At 37.4% G+C, this 20034-nt stretch overlaps 1 protein-coding gene across 1 annotated transcript; it reads left to right on the top strand.

Annotated features, from left to right (window-relative positions):
* The first annotated feature begins 208 nt into the window (after positions 1-208).
* tmem38b (transmembrane protein 38B) lies at positions 209-19579 on the top strand. Its single transcript, XM_053479206.1, has 6 exons — positions 209-477; positions 9109-9265; positions 12593-12777; positions 14899-14986; positions 16458-16575; positions 18927-19579. Exons 1-6 carry the CDS (start codon positions 354-356, stop codon positions 19170-19172), a joined length of 918 nt encoding a protein of 305 aa, XP_053335181.1. The 5' UTR covers positions 209-353; the 3' UTR covers positions 19173-19579.
* The last annotated feature ends 455 nt before the right edge of the window (positions 19580-20034 follow it).

Genomic DNA, 20034 nt, shown 5'->3' with positions numbered 1-20034 from the left:
ATAAAACAGGAAGTAAGCTGAAAGTTTAAGACACATCTGCTTTTTTCATTGAGGCTCTGCTTAAGTGTCCCGGCAAGACCGCCCTTTTCAACATGGCGGAGAAGTTGCCGTATTGTAAATAGTATGGCAGGGATTCTCTGACGCGGCTCGAGCCGTTAGCCACGCCCATCCGAGTTCCATAGAGATCAGCTGTTAGCTCCTGCGCTAGCGCTTCACCTCCCAGCTGCTGCAGCTGACTGCTCGACCTGCAGCGCTCAACTGATGCTCGCCTAACGAAAAAGCAAAGTAAATAATAAAATAATACTAATAATAGCCCTCTAATGTGCTGAGAGAGAAGAAGGGAAAAGGGCAGGATGGATTTGTTCAGTCTGCTGGGTGTAAACGAGCTGGCTGTTGGTCTGTCCAAGCTGAGCATGTTTCCGTATTTCGACGCTGCACATTACATCGTGTCAGTAATGGCTTTACGGGAACAACCAGGTAAGAAAAAGTCATTAACACACAGAGATCTCGCTTTATTCACTCATGAAACACATCAATGATCAGGAAAACCCTCTCTCTGGTTTAAATTACACTTGTAATCTGGTCCGAGTTTGAACTTTACACTTTACTTTATTTCTCTTCCCGAGAAACGTCTGCACAGAATCAACACACACACACACACACACCGTGGAAGGTTTAGGTTAGTTTCAAATCAGAGTAAAGCTCAGATATTAAAAAGTCTGCACAGAATCAACACACACACACACACACACCGTGGAAGGTTTATGTTAGTTTCAAATCAGAGTAAAGCTCAGATATTAACAGATAGCACCAATCTATTTACTTGTTCTCCTTTAAGTTTTTTTTCAGAGCAATGTAGTTAATAACCTTAACTTTAAAAAAAGGTTGACGTTTATCTAACAAATCCTCTAATGCAACATTGTTGCACATGCATTCTTTTACTTTATAATAAACTTTATAACGTCTTTATAATATTAATAAACATTGGAAACACAGTAGCAGCAAGATCCACTTACAATACAGTCATTATAACTAATTATTTAATTAATCATGCTAAATCATGTTATTTATATTTATATAAGAGTATTATATTTTGAAAATTGATAAAATAAATAATTTATAGTTTGTGTGTTAATGTTTTATCATATATTTGTGCCGCATTTATTATACTCCGCTGGTTATTGTTTAACATTCTACTGAGTAAAATACACTTTTTAAAATCCTAGTGCTTTAACCCATGAATCACCACCGTTTAAAAACACAGAAAACAATTATCCTATTATGGACATATCTGAATCAGTGAGCAAAGAATTTGGTTTGGTACAATGCTTTTAGACACACTAATTAGTGCAGTAGATTAATGCACTTTTCTGATACAGCTTGCTACTCATTATTAACTACTTTTTTTAATACAACAATTAGTTCTGACGAAGGATGGTATGGTTGGTAACAGCACTGGCACTTAACTCTCGGTATTACGTATGTAATATCTGTTAATTAAACTAACTGTCGGTTGCAGCATGGATAAAAGTAGGTCTGTATGGACTGCAGTACTGGGGAGACATGGAGTCATTCTGAATTGCCTCCATGTTGTTTTATTTACTAGACTAGCCTCTAACACAAGACTGAATCCTCCTAATCAGTGGGACTACTTGGTGTATTTGTAGAAGAAGTGCTGTTTAGTATATCAGCACGTCTGGGATTAGAGCCATGCTCCAGCACAAAGGCACTTTCTTTCTAAGTAAAGGCATGAAAAAATTAGGCGATAGATTAGTGCAGCACCATATTAATCACAATAAGGATCTGCGCAATATTTAATCACAAACGTCTGCAATTTATTACAGGTCATTTGTTCTTTAGTTGGAGTGTTGTCCATAGAGTCAATAATGTAAGTAAGGTATTTGTTTATTTTGAGGTGATTAATATATAGAAATATATATTGTTTGACTTGCGGACAGTTTAGCGGGCATCCCTCACCATGTAACAAAGGGCGTTAAACATATCAATAAATCATCATAATCATCACATTTTATATCATATTGTGAGGTAATAATATATCCGTCAAAACACTGGAGCGAGTTTAAGGAGCGCCAATGACATGACCGCTCACTTCATTTGCAGGTAGTGGTCTGTATATTAAAATTATTCAGGTAAATATTAATAAACAAAGCCAATGCCCAAACCCCAGCCACCAGGTTCAGTGCCAGTCCTAAGCCCGGATATAATGGGAGGGTTGTGTCAGTAAGGTCATCCGGCATAAAACCAATTTGTTGTGCGTATCGAATAGTCTGTGGTAAACCATCAATATTTTGACAGATATATTATTACCTCACAATAAGACATAAAAGGTGATGATGATGATGATTTATTCATATGTTTGATACCTATTGTTATACGGTTAGGGATGCCCATGTAACAATGGTCACCCAAACACCAGCAACAAGTCAAAACAATTTCTGTGTTTATATATTGATGGGAGCATCTGGAAGACTAACAACATTCTCTTGATGAGATCATTTGTGCCATTATTTACTGTTTGCTTAGATAAATACATTTGAATACAAACGTATGATTAAATCCTTAAACTGAGACCAAGTCCACCTGATTTAGCATTATAGATCAGTATTTGTATGATATTTTAGTTACACAGAACAACTTCTAAAACAGTAACGATTTTGAACCAATACAACAAAGTGTTAAAAGTCTCTTGGGACTTGCTTTTCTTAACATTTCCTGTCTGTGTGCCTCATTCTCTCCGACCCCATTTTGGTCTTCTGCTTCTTCTCTCTGTTTGTGTTACTTCATAAATCATTCTGTACAGTGTGTATAAACTTTTTTTCTCTCTCTCTCTTTCTCTCTCTCTCTCTCTCTCTTAGAATACTTTAACACAGATCTTATCTGGTAAACTGGTACTCTTTTAGCTCTCATACTGGTTGGTGGAATGAATTTAATCCAGACCTCAATAGCACAAAAACAAGTCGGCTTTTGTCAGTAGACGTAATGTGTACCATTTTATAACTCTAAAATACTGTATGTAGACAAGAAAATTGTTTTGTATTGTATAAACTTTTATAATGTTTATGAAATCTTCTGCCTTATAAGACAGTTGTAGTTATCCCAAACCATAAATACACATTGTTATCTGCTCGTCCCCACTGTAGCACAGAGAGAGCGCGGCTGCATGATAAGTGTAGAGCCTCACTGCTGGACTGTAAAGTGCACTCGGAGACAGTATATAATTCCCTGTGTAAGCATCCAGAATACGTATAAATATATGAAAAGAATAAATTGTGTGTATTTTTTTGTTGTAATACTAAAGTCCAGGTCGGTTTGGGTTAGAGATAATTTGCCAGACAAATACAAATAATCACACACACACCCCTTAGTATTTCCAAATAATTTGCATAGTGAAATGTGTGTTTTTTTCAGCAGATTATATTTGCAGTTCAGAACATCCACATTCTCTTTTACAGAGTTTAAGGAAACTTTACACACTCAATCAACCCCTGTCTTATTACATGCTTTAAACTGATCTTGGACCAGTCCTGTTCTTTTACAAAAAATATACACCAATATCGTGGACACCGAGCACTGATCATGGATCAGTGTAAAATGACTTTCCTATAAAGTTATCTATAGCAATCTTGTTCTAAAACTAAGAAATGTGTGAGAGATTTGACTTTTTTTAAACAAGACTTCCCTTTTTGTACTTTAGTTGTTGATAAGGCCATATCACCATCACAGCCATGTTGTTGTACTGAATATCACAAGAGCTGTTATAAAGCCATGGGACTGCAGAAGATACAACAACACGCAATTGTGATAGAGACTGACAGTCTGGGGAAATATTTTGCTCATTTATTTCCTACAAAAGCCACGTGTGTTTAGTCACAGCCTGGTTTTTGTGTAGTAAAATATTCAGTGTAGTGTTACTGGGATTGGAGTTTTTGTGAAAGCCTTTAATGGAGTTGAAGTGAAGCACAGTTACTGTTTATGTACAGTATTAGTGTTGTAAGAGTATAGACCGTCACTCTGCTTGCCAAATTACCTTGGTGGACTGTAACTAACTTTCCACAAAATAAGCGTTTCATGAGTTTTTTGTGCAAGATATTGATGATGCATTAATTGCACAAACAGTACATTTTAGTGTAATACTACTGTAACTATTTAAACATTTAATAGTAAGCTTGTTTAATATTTAATAATGGCTTGAAGTTCTTTAACCAGAGAACTTGACCAATTACACAATACACTATATTGCAAAACAGTGGAATATTTTAGTTTGTGTTTTATGATTATTTCTTGTGCTTTTGTTAAACAGAACTTAAATCTAGAAGTAAAATACATAAATGAACTCTTGAAATATTATTGCAGTGACGCACATGATAAAGAAACATATTTTCTTTTTACTTTTAAATGCATATCAGGAAATCTTACACCTTCATTTATTATTTACTAAAATGTGAATTTAAAGAATATTAAGAAAAATTAGAGAAACTGTTTGCAGTAGCCATGCATGACTTGAAAACAAATCATCTGATTTTTAAAAAATAAACATTTTGGGTAATTTAATGTAAAATGTTTAATGGAATGAGACAATCTATTATTGCTATAAACAAACCTCTAATTGTGTTTGTGTGTGTGAGAGTGTGTTCACAAGGTGAAAGTTAATGGAAAAGCACCCACACACTTTTCCATTAAAAGCCTGAGTTAGAGTTTGATACCAAATATAGTCAGGATTTCCTGAGACAGCAGGACAGAATGTTTCCTCAGGGGGAAAAATACAAAAATGGAACTTAAAAGAACTTGAGGTGCTCAGGTTTTAAATCTAGATTTAGATCGGACTGAAACCGGAATCATTAATAAAGTTGTATGCTGTAAAACAACAGACCTTTCTTCGATTACCCCAGTCATGATGTAAAGTTGATAAGTAGATAAAAATAGCACTTTTATTTTATAGAGTTTCAGCAAACAATACACAATCAGATTAACACTAGATAATCAGATTAACATACTAAAAAAACAGATTTAAAGTTTTGTATGTAATTTAAACTTTAAACTGATTATTTTATTGGTTAAAAATATATATTTTTGGTATATTGTGTTATAAAAAGAAGTGATTAATATGTAACTCTGTGTATTTATAGAGCACAAATATTTTTCATTGACTCTCCCTGTGGACTATTTAAATAATTCCCAAGTGGTACATTTGCATATTTCCGTATAAAATATGATGACCTGTTTAAGAGTGGTTAGGTTGTTTTTTTTTTTTTTTTGGGCGGGAGAGAAACGAGGGAGCAGAGAGAGGTGTAAACAGAGAGCAGGTTGATGGAGGAGAACAGAACCAACATGCCAGTGCTTCATACTGATCTAAAAATAAGTGTGTAATAACAGTGCCATGGGACAATAACAGATTGTTTGAGGAAGGTCAAGGCCACAGCTTTAGCATTTCTCCATCACTGGTTAAAGTTCAGAGCGGTTGAGGGGGCTTTCACAACACAATCTTGGGCACTGATTCCATCCAGAACATATGATCCCAAATCTTTGTGCATTTCTGCCTGAGCACAGATCAGAACTACTTCATAACTGCTCATTTTTAGGGTTACGTTACCACTGTGGCTCTGTGGCTACATTAGCCATTAAAAAAAAAAAGGTTCCTTCCATGTTCCATCGGGCACATTGGGTGATTAAATCATTCAGTCACCAGTTTTAGTTTTTTATGGGGTCGGGTTGCAGCTCTCTCAGCTTGATTCAATCTGGGCAGTTGAGGGTGAAGAATCTTGGCGCTGGGGCTTGAACATGGGACCTTCTGATACAACACATTTTGAACAACCAAGCTACTCCATCCCCATACAATAACCATTAGTAAACTATAACTAAGCACACAGTCTAATGTTAGACTCAATTTATCAACAGTTTTAATATATTGAGACATTTAGCTTAGCACAGTATTAGGTAACACAATGGATGTTGCAAGTTGTGATTAATGTGCCACTAAGCTATATGTGGTACATAAGTAGTTTATGTTTTGTAACATTTCCTTTACTTTGGTATGATAAGGAAATAAAGCCTCTTTTAGCCTCTCAGTGCAGGCAGAGCTCGTGCTGAGCTAACAGGCTAGGCTAGGAAAACCTAGTGCAAGATTTCATTTCCTGCAGACACTGTATTTTTTTCCCCCTCTAAGCGAGTGCCATGAACTGGCTCATCTCAGGTGAGTGCCTGGTTTAGGATTTTTTTACACATGGCTAGGTATATCGTTAAAAATTTCAGCAACTCAGCCCAACTTTCCACATCACTGGATCTGTTGAAACCCAAATAATTCCTAGTTTAAAAAAGAAATCATGCTAGGGAAAATGAGACCAATTGCAAGTTGAAATGTTAGTAAATGAATTAGGTTGGAAGCAACAAAACCCTCCTTATCAGCAGAAAACACTTTAGTTTTTTTTCTTTTTCTGTGAATGGATGCGCATACCACCTACTGTACCTCCTACTGTATGTCTCCGTTTGCTAGTTTTATTTAAATCCAACCTCTACTATATATAATCATTTGCATTTGGTGGTCAGCGGTTGCTAACTCCCAACCCTAGTTTGTGGTGTGGGTGTGTACAGCGTATGCTGTGGGGACCAAAGAACAGTCTGTCTGGTCTGTTCCTAGAGAAAAGCCAATGTAGCACACATTGCTGAGAAACATCAACGCTGGCGGTTGGCCTGTCCTTTCGTCCCCACAGCATATGCTTGCCTGCCCATGATAGAAAGGCACCAGGACACCCAGTGCACCCCAGCCCGGTAGACATGTACAAAATACTTTGCACACAGATCCACACACATACTCAGTTGTGATACTTTGGCTTTGTTGAGTTGTTGCAGAAGTTTTACAATTACTTTGTAGCAATCAATAAACGCAAATACATGTTCTGTGAATCTATCTCATTTTGTTTAGGAGTGTGTTTATGGAAATTTTTGACCATTCTTTTAAAAGCGCATTTAAAAGATCAGGCACTGATGTTGGACGAGAAGGTCTGGCCCGCAGTCGCAGCAGAAAATACGCAGCTGCAGAATTGCCTATCATTTTGAATGGAGCACACTGTGAACACAATATAAATACACATTGTACTAGAATTTGTTTAAACAACAACAGCAAAAAAGTGACAAAATAATGAGACTGTCAACTTAAAAGTTAAACATGAAAGACAACGCAGTTATAAAATAAATGGAACATATTGTAACAAAGGCAGAGTGTGGCGAAATCAGTAAAATATAAGACTACAATCATGTAAAAATAAAAAATGAATTAAACAATGTAAAATAAAGAAACACCAAACAGACATCAGGTCTTTAGACCGAATGAATACATCACAGTCTGAGTGTGTTACAAAGCACTTAATTTATTTCAGCAGTGTACTGGAAAAAAAAACCCGCAGAATTTTTATGTTTTTTTGTCACATTTTTAATTTTTTTTTTTTATTTGAATGCAAGAAAACCAAATAACTAAAACAAAATAAATAATTAGATAAAAGGAAAAGATTTTTTACAAACAGCACACACACACACACACACACACATGCACACACATGCTGTATGCATTCAAACATACATGCATACAGTACACAGGCATATAGTATGCTTTCACACACACTGTTAGAAGAAAGGACTTTGTCTTCATTTTCATTATTGATCAGTAGTGAACCATGTGAACAGTCTGAATGTACAGTAAGTGCTAAATTGATTAGATTAGTTAGCCTTGATAAAGGCTAACTCCATTAGTGTGATCTGTATTTAAGGTCTGAGATCTTTAGATTCAAATTTGATTATAGAAGAAGGATCAGATGCCCTTAATGCCATTTTGCGCTACACAATGTGAAATGTAAGTAAATTAATAGTTTAATTAAATAGTCAGAGCAATTTAAAGACAGAAAGGAAAACTTCTAGCTAAATCCATTACAATTACAGTTTATGATTAATGAATTAGCCAGTGTAAAAAAATAAATACATTACACTGTCACACATCCAGAATCATAAGGCTGTACATGTATACTGATACGAGGCATTTTCTTTGGTTCTTTTTTTGTGTTACTGCCTCATTTATGCTTGTATATCATACACATATGCCATAAATATTTGGACTATGGTGTTTTTTTCTTAAAGTTTACACCTGAATCACATCTTGGTGTCTTCATTTCAAATCCATTGCAGAGCTGTAAAATTTTAATTTTATAATTTTACAGCTCTGCACTGGATTTAAAATGAAGACACCAAGATGTGATTGTGTGTAAACTTTAAGCTTTAAGAAGAATACTGCATTAACGTTTTAGTAATTCTTGTATTTACTAGCACACTCATTGAAACATAACAGCTGTGTTACTAATGAATCTGCACAAACCAGTATCTAACACTTTTCAAGCAAAGAGCTTTTCGAATCAAACATTGATTCATTTTATGGCTCTTTAGTGCTCTTTGTAGAAGTGTCTTTTATTTAGAATTGTTTTTAAAATCATCTTTGATTATGGCATTTTTGTATGTGCCCAAGACTTTTGCACAGTACTGTAAGGTAAACAGCTGTTAGGTTTTACTAAACTAGCTTTAGTGAAGGTCTGACTAAACATTCACCGTGTCCCAGTTAGGCAGTCATCAACTGCACAGTATGTTGCAGAAGAATTCATTTTCTCCATCTTGTTGGAGCAGGTCAGCTGGAGTGAGATCAGGTGACTGAATTGGCTGTTTTTACAGTAAATCATGGCATTTTTCTTTGCTACTGTATGATGCTCAGTCCCATCAGTTTTGTAGCATTTGACTGAATCTGACTGGAAAGTACACATGTCCATGCTATAGCTTGCTATACCATGTTATCCTGTTTTCATCTGTCCAAAACGGTTGCTCCACAGCTAGGCCTACAAACAAATTGACGCAAAATTTAGTCGATCTGTGGAAACAGGTTTGAGGCTATGAGGGTAATGAAGCTCACTAGTAATACCAGTTTGCTGAGTTGCGTAACTCCATGGGTTTCCTGCTCTGTTTAAGCAAACATTTTACAGAATTTGGCTAAACACGAACAATAGTGTGCTGTTTCCCAGCACAGTCATTTTAATATTTATTGTTTGTTGTTTACAGGAGCTTTGGTGGTGTCTCGCCGCAGTCCATTAGCATGTTGGTTCAGTGCGATGCTGTACTGTTTCGGTGGGGCAATTCTCTCAGGAGTCATCATGGCTGAAGCTCCAGTTGAGCCCCTGGCCAACAGCACCAACATTCTGCTTGCTTCATTAATGTGGTCAGTACACCACTCCGATTACACACCTTATCTTCAGTAAGGAGCAAATATTCACACAGGCTTATATAAGGGCATGACTTACATTATCTGATGATGTGGCCTGGCAAAAAGAACCAGGCCAACCAGGCAGCACGGTGACGTAATGGTTAGCACTGTGGCCTCGCACCTCCAGAGTTAAGGGTTGGATTTACTCTGAGTTCCTGTCATAAAACTATTCATTACATCTTCATGATTATTGATATGAAATTAGTAGATATTGTTTGTTTGGCATTTTTAGTTACTTAGTTGTAAAAGGTGGCGTTTAGTCCGAATCCTGAGTTCTTACATTGTGTGTGTGGAAATGCTCTTATCTATACTACGAAACATTGATTGATCTTTGCTGTTGACATTGCAACTTCACTAAGCGTTTGTGATCTCCAGTCATGATTTTTTTTTCTGACCACATTTTTTTCAGGAAGTTGATGGTTCAGCACTACCTTTCCACGTTTTAGCACATTGCACATATTTTTAAATTCACATTTCCAGTTTTTTTTAACAGTCGTCTTATTTGATTTCTTTGCTACAGGCCAACAGTTTGACCTTTTTATAAAACATTTTTGGTTAGGCGGTATATCAATCTATCTGTCTGTCTGTCTAATCATTGGGGAAACAAGTTAGTTCATGTTATCAGCAGCTACAGGTAGCCATGCAGACAGCATCTTTTTTGTTCTTTTTTCTGGAAGGCAATAATTAAAACAACGCTCGCCATGTTTATGAGAAGCCACAAATCTTAATCCAGTCGAGCCTGAATTCTTTACCTACTATAAATAACATGGTAAAGTAATGAGGAGAAATGTGGACAAGGGGAGTCTCTCCTGTGTGAGTGTGCTGTGTTCCCTAACAGAAGTTGATGTGTGTATGTGTATATATGTGTATATATGTGTATATCTGTGTGTGTCTGTGTGTGTATGAACTTTTGAGTAAAAGTAATGGTATGAAACCAGAGAATCGAAAGGTAATTTTTTATTGATCTTCATAGGATTGTGGTGCCCTCTGGTGGGTAAAGAAAACGCTACACATTACAAGTCACAAATCTGCACAAGGTTATTTAATTATAAATGATTTAATAATATTTAAATACAATTTAAAAAATGTGTACAGGGTATTCAGCAGCAGCATTGTGTGTAAAAACCATTTCCTCTTTTTCATTGTGACTTCTAGCTGTGTGAAGTTTACTCATAGCAGATATAAAACTTTTTTTAAGGACTTAATTATACATTAAGACTAATTGAACGAATTGGCAAAGTGAATCATTAGCATAGAATAAAAGGTAAAAGCTAAAATGAAAAACAAGCTTTTGACTGAGTTGAAGTCAAACCAATTATACACTGTAGGTCTTTCATAGTATTAAAATAGCAGGTATTCAACTTGTCATTTGTCTCATTTAAAAACTGAAATCTTTTTGCAGATGGAAAGAAAATGTCTGTATGTCATTAGACTATTAAAAATTTTTTCCCCACATCTCATGGTGTCAGTAGAGGTACAGAGACATATTCTGCTTTTATAGTAAAAGAAAAAAAAAATTCTCACTCGCTCACACTCACACACACACTCACACACACACTCACACACACACACACACACACACACACACACACACACACACTTTTTTGCATGAGCGTCTACGATAATGAAGCGCAAATTACACTAATGGACGATTAATTGACCACTTTCCGGGCTCTGAGACTGAGATGGCCAATTAAGCAATTAGCCATGCTGCTGCTGCTGTGTGTGTGTGTGTGTGTGTGTGGCGCGCGTTTGAAAAACTCATGTTTCGTTTCCTGTCTACAATTGTAAACTGTATATGAAAATTTATTTAGTATTATTTAATTATTTACAAGCTAAAGATACTGAAGTGTCCATAAACTTTTATTACATGTCCCAACATGTGTCATGCAGCAGACCAGCTTACAAAATTTACAAATGGATAAACATGAGAGATTTTACAGGGATTTCTAACCTGAGTGATTTAATGCTAGTTTATAATGTTGTAGGTGGTGCATAAATGCATAGTGTGCATAAATAATAGATAAAAAAAATTTGCATAAATAATGGATAAAAAAAAATAAAGTTGTTGTGTTAAAGGCAGTTTATTGCAAAGAAAGTGCGATGGTCTACATGTTGTCAGAAGGTCCTTAGAAATTTAGAAAAAAGAACACATAAATGGATGTAAAGCTTAAATCTCGTTCCACCTCGTACCTGGACACTAGAGCAGTGAGACGTTACACTGAGAGCGTTTCTAAACCTCATGCTGTGTGCACACCAGCAGGTGATAAGTCACTTGTACAATTATTTTATAAAATGATGCCATGAAACCGAATGACATTTACAAAAGACTTAAAGCACCGTCCAGTCATAAGAATCTTAGCTGCAGTAAAACATTGGAATGGTTCAAAAGTTTTAAAGAAGGTTGCAGATTGTCATTGTGCAAAGTAAATGTAAAAAGCCAATGAAAAGCATTTAGCATCTAATGTCAAGAGGATAACCCATTAGGCATATTCACATATACGAATGATGATCTCGTCTGAGGTGGCCAATCAACATTTAGTGAGTGTAAAACCTGATTCTTGGAAATTGATGCATAACTTGTCGCCAACTTGCAGAGGAAATTGTACACATATTCACAAACACCCCTTGCATATTAAAGGAATTCTGCTGGGGTGCTACATCCCCCGTACAGTCCTGACCTCCCTCCAAGCCATTTCCATATGTTTGGACTATTAAATGTGTTCCTTGGAGGCCAGCGTTTCGGACGTGAAGCAGGCAGTCTAGATCATTTCTCTAGTGTAAAGTGAAAACTTTCTACCTTGTTTGTATCCAATCACTAGTGAAACGCTGGGATAAGTGCATTAGTGTGGCAGCGGATTATATAGAGAATAATGGTAGTTTTTGCCCTCATAACTGTGTTCTGTTATTCTGTAAAATCAAAAATCCCTCTTGTAGCTTCTCTTTTGATTGTGTAGGGTGGATGGGGCTTTTCCAGCTGCACAGCTACTAGGCTAAAGCATTTATTTTTTCGTTTACATCAGGATCTGTTTTCATGTAATAAAATGCACCCTGATTCTAATGCTTTGTCACAAATTATTAAGTATTGGCCTACATTAGCCATGGGATCATTTATTATGATTCCAAACATATGTAGACCTTGCGTGAAGGTTGCAAGATTTCCAAACAGTTGCTGGAATATTCTTGTACTCTATGCATCAAAAAGGTAAAACACGGAAAGGGATTTTTCCAGCTGTCTACACAAAAATAATGTGATTATAAAAGTTCTTTGTGTCTCTGCAGGTATATGGTGTTTTATTGTCCTCAGGATATGGCATACGCCTGCACCACCATCCTGCCTATTCGACTAGTTCTTACAGCTATGAAGGAAGTGACGCGTACATGGAAGGTTTTGGGCGGAGTTACTCAGGCGAGCAAGAAGTACAAAGACAGCCTGTTTGTTATGATCGCAGTGGGCTGGGCTAAAGGTAAGGCATACAGGGTAGACCAACACACAGACAAGACAAATATTGTACTGCTGTCACACTCAAAGTCTTACAATGCATTTGGTCTGTGTAGAAAGCAAGTAGTAGTGCACTGGTTTACATGAATTAAACAATTGTTATTTTATACGTACTAAAATGTTAATTTTGTGATTTTCCCTTCCTTTAAAGGTTAATTTTCATGTATGTTATCTTTGGCACTCCTTTGTGTCTCTGAGAAATGAGATACGCTGTGAAATATATCAGAAGGTTGAAGTGACGTTTATTTGATTAAATTGCACAAAATGGATTGATTGCAGAATGACACAAATGAAATTTCAGTTTACTCACAGCCTAATCAGAGCACAGAAATGAAAAATTTAACAATGCTTCACATACATATGCAATTTCCATAGGAAGTATCTCTGTTATGTTTAGAAGTGTAGAACGTGTGATCAACAATAACAATAATAATAATAATAATAGGAAGAAGACAGATAAAAAGAGAAAGTGATTCTGGTTTAAATTCATGGTGTGTTATTCATACAGTCTATCTTATCTACAGTCGTGGCCAAAAGTTTTGAGAATTACATAAATATTGAAAATTGGAAAAGTTGCTGCTTAAGTTTTTATATTAGCAATTTGCATACTGTATACTCCAGAATGTTATGAAGAGTGATCAGATGAATTGCATAGTCCTTCTTGGCCATGAAAATTAACTTAATCCCAAAAAAACCTTTCCACTGCATTTCATTGCTGTCATTAAAGGACCTGCCGAGATCATTTCAGTAATCGTCTTGTTAACTCGGGTGAGAATGTTGACGATCACAAGGCTGGAGATCATTATGTCAGGCTGATTGGGTTAGAATGGCAGACTTGACATGTTAAAAGGAGGGTGATGCTTGAAATTATGGTTCTTCCATTGTTAACCATGGTGACCTGCAAAGAAACGCGTGCAGCCATCATTGCGTTGCATAAAAATGGCTTTACAGGCAAGGATATTGTGGCTACTATGATTGCACCTAAATCAACAATTTATAGGATCATCAAGAACTTCAAGGGAAAAGGTTCAATTCTTGGTAAGAAGGCTTCAGGGCGTCCAAGAAAGTCCAGCAAGCGCCAGGATCGTCTCTTAAAGAGGATTCAGCTGCGGGATCGGAGTGCCACCAGCGCAGAGCTTGCTCAGGAATGGCAGCAGGCAGGTGTGAGCGCATCTGCACGCACAGTGAGGCGAAGACTTTTGGAAGATGGCCCGGTGTCAAGAAGGGCAGCAAAGAAGCCACTTCTCTCCAAAAAAACCCCACCAGGGACAAATTGATCTTCTGCAAAAAGTATGGTAAATGGACTGCTGAGGACTCGGCAAAGTCAAAGAAGAAAAGGTGAGCGCTACCATCAGTCCTGTGTCATGCCAACAGTAAAGCATCCTGAGACCATTCATGTGTGGGGTTGCTTCTCATCCAAGGGAGTGGGCTCACTCACAATTTTGCCCAAAAACACAGCCATAAATAAAGAATGGTACCAAAACACCCTCCAACAGCAACTTCTTCCAACAGTACAACAACAGTTTGGTGAAGAACAATGCATTTTCCAGCACGATGGAGCACCGTGTCATAAGGCAAAAGTGATAACTAAGTGGCTCGGGGACCAAAACGTTGAAATTTTGGGTCCATGGCCTGGAAACTCCCCAGATCTTAATCTTATTGGGAACTTGTGGTCAAGGCGGGTGGACAAACAAAAACCCACTAATTTTGACAAACTCCAAGAAGTGATTATGAAAGAATGGGTTGCTATCAGTCAGGATTTGGCCCAGAAGTTGATTGAGAGCATGCCCAGTCGAATTGCAGAGGTCCTGAAAAAGAAGGGCCAACACTACAAATACTGACTCTTTGCATAAATGTCATGTAATTGTCGATAAAAGCCTTTGAAACGTATGAAGTGCTTGTAATTATATTTCAGTACATCACAGAAACAACTGAAACAAAGATCTAAAAGCAGTTTAGCAGCAAACTTTGTAAAAACTAATATTTGTGTCATTCTCAAAACTTTTGGCCATGACTGTACACTATTCTGTATAACCTGTAAATACAGCAGGCTGGAAGATAACCCCCTCCCCTCCTCTCCCTGTAGGTGCAGGTGGAGGCCTGATGAGTAATTTTGAGCAGCTGGTTCGAGGTATTTGGAAACCTGAAACCAATGAGCTTTTAAAGATGACATAGTAAGTTATACATTCTCTGTAATGAGTTATGCATTCTATGTAATGACTTGTACACCTTCTGTAACGTGTTATACATTATGCATTATAAGCACTCTTATGAATTTTACAACCTCTTGGTAAGTTATACACCCTCTTGGAGAGTTGCTGTATACGCACTCTGTAATGAGTTATACCCTTCCTTGAAGAGTTATAAGCACTTTGTAATGACTTACAATGGGGTAAAAAAAGTATTTAGTCAACCACCAACTGTGCAAGTTCTCTTGTAATTTTCATCATAGGTATACCTCAAATATGAGAGACGAAATAAGAAAAATAAATCCAATACAATTCACATTGTAGTATTTTTAAAGAATTTATTTGCAGGATTTGAGTCCCTGGTGGTGCAGTATGTTACTGATGGTAGCCTTTGTTACTTTGGTCCCAGCTCTCTGCAGGTCACTCACTAGGTCCCCCCGTGTGGTTCTGGGATTTTTGCTCACAGTTTTTGTGATCATTTTGACCCCACGGTGTGAGATCTTGTGTGGAGCCCCAGATCGAGGGAGATTATCAGTGGTCTTGTATGTCTTACATTTTCTAATAATTGCTCCCACAGTTGATTTCTTTACACCAAGCTGCTTACCTATTGCAGATTGAGTCTTCCCTGCCTGGTGCAGGTCTACAATTTTGTTTCTGGTGTTGTTTGACAGCTCTTTGGTCTTGGCCATAGTGGAGTTTGGAGTGTGACTGTTTGAGGTTGTGGACACACGTCTTTTATACTGATAACGAGTTCAAACTGATTAATACAGGTAACGAGTGGAGGACAGAGGAGCCTCTTAAAGAAGAAGTTACAAGTCTGTGAGAGCCAGAAATCTTGCTTGTTTTTTGGTGACCAAATACTTATTTTCCACCATAAATTGCAAATAAATTCTTTAAAAATTCTACAATGTGATTTTTTTTTTTTTGTCTCCGAAAATTACATGCCTCTCATCTTTTTAAGTGGGAGAACTTACTACTAAACTAAATACTCAGTTTGACACTGACTAAATACTTTATTGCCCCATTGTATAAACCCTTGTAATGGGTTTTAATGTCTCTTGGAGAGTTATGCACCCTCTTAATCAGTTAAACATTCTATGTAATGACTTATACACCTTCTGTAATGCATTATACAATCTTTGTAATGAGTTATACAACCTCTTGTTGAATTATAAACACTTTGTAATGATTTATACAGTACACTCTCTGTAATGAGTTATACATTTTATATAATGGGTTATAAAGTCTCTTGTGTATTATAAACATTCTGTAATGAGGTATAAACCCTGTTAGTTAACTAATGTATTAACAGCTGCCAAGGTTGACTTAAGTAGCTGTCTTTATTATTTACCTGTCTGATTTTCACACCATTTTATTGCTTTGACCTATATAAAGCTCATTCAGTAGTTAGTGATGTGTGTGTGTGTGTCTGTGTGTATGTGTTTGTCTGTTACAGCCCCACTAAGGTGACTCTGATCGGCTCAGTACTGTTCTCTCTGCAGCAGTGTCAGTATCTCCCCATGCAAAGGCCGCAGCTGATGCTCCTTTACACCGCCTTCATTGTCATCAATAAGGTGACATCATTAGCTCTCGTTAACATCCTGTCCTCTACAAAACGGTGTCACTACTACTATGTAGTATACGATATAACAACACATCACACACCTTCATAAAGACATTGCAGTTTGTAATTAATCTAAAACTTTAAAACCGGACAAATCACTTACAGGATCAGTTCTGACCGTATGAAGGTAAAGCTACATGATAAACAGCTTTACTACAGTCAGCACACATGCATACTGTAACAGATGATACATCATACAGAAATCCCTGGTAAATAAAACAGATGCTTCACTGACTAATCCCCTTTTGACTTAGTCACTGATTTTTGGTGAATAGAGTCATAGCTGACAGTCTTTCTAGTTTTTATTAATGGATTTTTATTTATGGAGGTCTAGACTCAGCAGTGTTATGTGGCAATAAAATGAAGTTTAGTTTGCTCTTTAGTTGTGTACTAAAGATGTTGTTCTCTGTTCCGTTGTGTAGACGTCGTTTGCTGTTTCGTTGGGTATACGACGTTTGCTGTTCCGTTGCGTAGACGACGTTTGCTGTTCCGTTGCGTAGACGACGTTTGCTGTTCCGTTGCGTGGATGACGTTTGCTGTTCCGTTGCGTGGATGACGTTTGCTGTTCCGTTGCGTAGACGACGTTTGCTGTTCCGTTGCGTGGATGACGTTTGCTGTTAGGTTGCGCGGGCGTCGTTTGCGGTAAGGTTGCGCGGGCGTCGTTTGCGGTAAGGTTGCGCAGGCGTCGTTTGCGGTAAGGTTGCGCAGGCGTCGTTTGCGGTAAGGTTGCGCAGGCGTCGTTTGCGGTAAGGTTGCGCAGGCGTCGTTTGCGGTAGGGTTGCGCAGATGTTCTCTGTTGTGTAGATGTTGTTCACTGTTCAGGTGTGTAGATGTTCATGGCAGGTTTCTGCTCATTATGCTGCTTGATTGTTATTAGCCCTGATTGCGTCATTAACTGCAGGATGATGATCCGCTAATGACCTGCCGTCTCGTATTTTATTCCTCTTCATCCCATCAGATGCACTGCAGCTCTTTCTCTTTTCACTTGTCTTTTGCCTCATCATTTCCTCTAATTGCATCACTCCTCTTCATCCTGCGCACTCAGAGTGCTGCTGCTAGCTCACGCTCTCTCCCATGCTGCTTTTAATACATCGCCGTCTCCCTGCTAGCCAGCAAATCTGTGACCCACCCGTCCTCTTCTCCCATGTACAAACCTTCCACACACCCTAACTTATCTTCTACACACCTTGTACACCTTCTAAGCCCTCTTTTAACCCTTTGACATAACCACTACACACCTTTCACAAACCTTCACACACCTTTCACAAACCTTCACACACCTTTCACAAACCTTCACACACCTTCCACACCTTCCAAACAACTTCCACAACCTTGACAAAACCTCTGCACACCTTAATGCATCTTGCACACACCTTTAAACATCTTCCACATACAATTACTTGTTTTTTACACACCTTGCATACCCTCTAACCCCACTTTTCACACCTTGACACACCTTCCACACACCTTTACACAATTTCTACATACCTTTCACGTCTTCACACCTTTCGCACACCTGTATGCACATTCTACTCACATATACACAGCTTTCACACAGCTTTCACACATTTTTCACACATTTACCTTTTTGTCCAAATACACACACCAATACACAACTTCTACTTAAATGTACATATGACATTCAATGTACCATAGCCTAGACACCTACAAATGTTCTAGACACCCTTACACAACTGCTTCTGACCATTACTCACCTCTACACAATGTCTATACACTTTTACATGCCTTCTACTTACACGTACACACCTTTTAAGTCGCTGTTACACACCTTTTAAGTCACTGTTACACAAAGGTTTTATACTTTTATACTCTTGCACATCTTTAGCGTGTATGCATGTATTTGTCTTTACTTATATTCAGTACACCGTTACACAACTTGGACACAACGTCTATATTCAGTTAACTTCAATTGTGTTTGTCTAGCGCTTTTAACAATGGACATCAGGGCAAAGAAGCTGTATGTCCCTTTACTCTCTTTCTCTACACCTTTATACACATTCTCGGCACCTTCCCACATTTTGACCGACACACCTATTAAACACTTGGTGTACATCTTCACAATTTTGAACACCTTCTACACACTTTAACACCTCCTTCTACACATTTTTTTCATGACGATGTCACCCCTTCTACATGACATCAATGCAATAAAAGCCAAAAAAAAAGTATAATTTTCTGTAGAATGCAGAATTTTTTAAATTTTGTTTTATAGCTCTTCTCTGGATGATGATGATAATAATAATAATAATAATAATAATAATAATAATTTCTGTGTTTCAGACAAGGATAATGTTACTGGGCTCCTCATTCTCTCTGTTCGCTCAGTTTGAGTCAGTTCTGTATGAGGTACTCTTTGCTCGACCTCTGACCTGCGCTCCCCTGACCAGTGAGAGCTGTTCCCACTCTCGCATCACTTCTTCTTGCCCCAGCTCCGACACCAAAGGCACTTCCTGCGTCACAAATGGCTCTTCTTCTCCACCGGAACCATCTAAAGACTCTGAGAAGGACAAGAAAAAAACAGAATAACACCTTTCTTCTCTTTCTTTTTTCCCTGCACTACTGTGATCTTTTCTCTAAAACACTTTTCCACTTTTGCATATGGGTAAAAATGGAGAAAAATTTATTTATTTCTACATGTAGCTGTAGTTTTTTTTTTTTTACAATTCAAGGTTTGCTTGAACCTTCATATAACAGTAATGCTGAATATTTGTAGAAAATACCTTATTAATTATTTCCAAGACTTTTATCTGTATATTTGCGGTGGATCTATAAATATTTCTATTATGATTTTATAAAACAAATCTATTCTTACAGTTATATTTTATATTATTTTTATTGACAGATTACAATATATGCTGGTGTATTGAAATGCTCTGCCTGCTCAACTGCATTCCAGAAAAAATAAATTGAAAATATAATGCAATATTCAATAACGTGTGTTAACATTTTCTTGTACACTGTTTTGACATCGCGTACAGTAGTGTAAAGTATTTTAACTGAAATAGTATACTCATTCTAACCTTTACTGAAAGAAAATCTATTTTCTTTAAGTTGAAATCTGTGTAGGCAGCATGGTGGTTATCATTGTGGCCTCACATCTCTGGGGTTGAGGGTTCGATTCCTGCCTTGTTCTCCCTGTCCTTGGTGGGTTTTCCCATGCAGTCCAAAGACAGGCAGATGAGGCTAATTGGTGTTCCCAAATTGCCTGTAGTGTGTGTGTGTGCCCTGCAATAGATTGGCATTAAACCTGGTCACTTGGGCCTGGAGCCTTTCCCAGTCTCCTGGGATAGACTACAGACCCAAGCCACCCTGCACAGGATAAGCGTACAGGAATATTATTTTAAAAATATATATAAATTTTTTTATATAGAAGATAAATAGATGAAAT

The sequence above is a fragment of the Clarias gariepinus genome, chromosome 19 (genome assembly GCF_024256425.1).
Source record: "Clarias gariepinus isolate MV-2021 ecotype Netherlands chromosome 19, CGAR_prim_01v2, whole genome shotgun sequence".
Lineage (NCBI taxonomy): Eukaryota > Metazoa > Chordata > Actinopteri > Siluriformes > Clariidae > Clarias > Clarias gariepinus.
The sequence above is the reverse complement of the archived record's forward strand: the minus strand, read 5'-3'. Positions and strand labels throughout refer to the sequence as shown.

What these genes read in the sequence shown, in the direction of transcription:
- tmem38b (XM_053479206.1), top strand. Translation starts at nt 354, where the DNA reads ATGGATTTGTTCAGTCTGCTGGGTGTAAACGAGCTGGCTGTTGGTCTG. An exon ending in GGCTTTACGGGAACAACCAG is followed by an intron (nt 478 to 9,108) that starts GTAAGAAAAAGT and finishes TGTTGTTTACAG; the next exon opens with GAGCTTTGGTGGTGTCTCGC. An exon ending in CGCAGTGGGCTGGGCTAAAG is followed by an intron (nt 12,778 to 14,898) that starts GTAAGGCATACA and finishes CTCTCCCTGTAG; the next exon opens with GTGCAGGTGGAGGCCTGATG.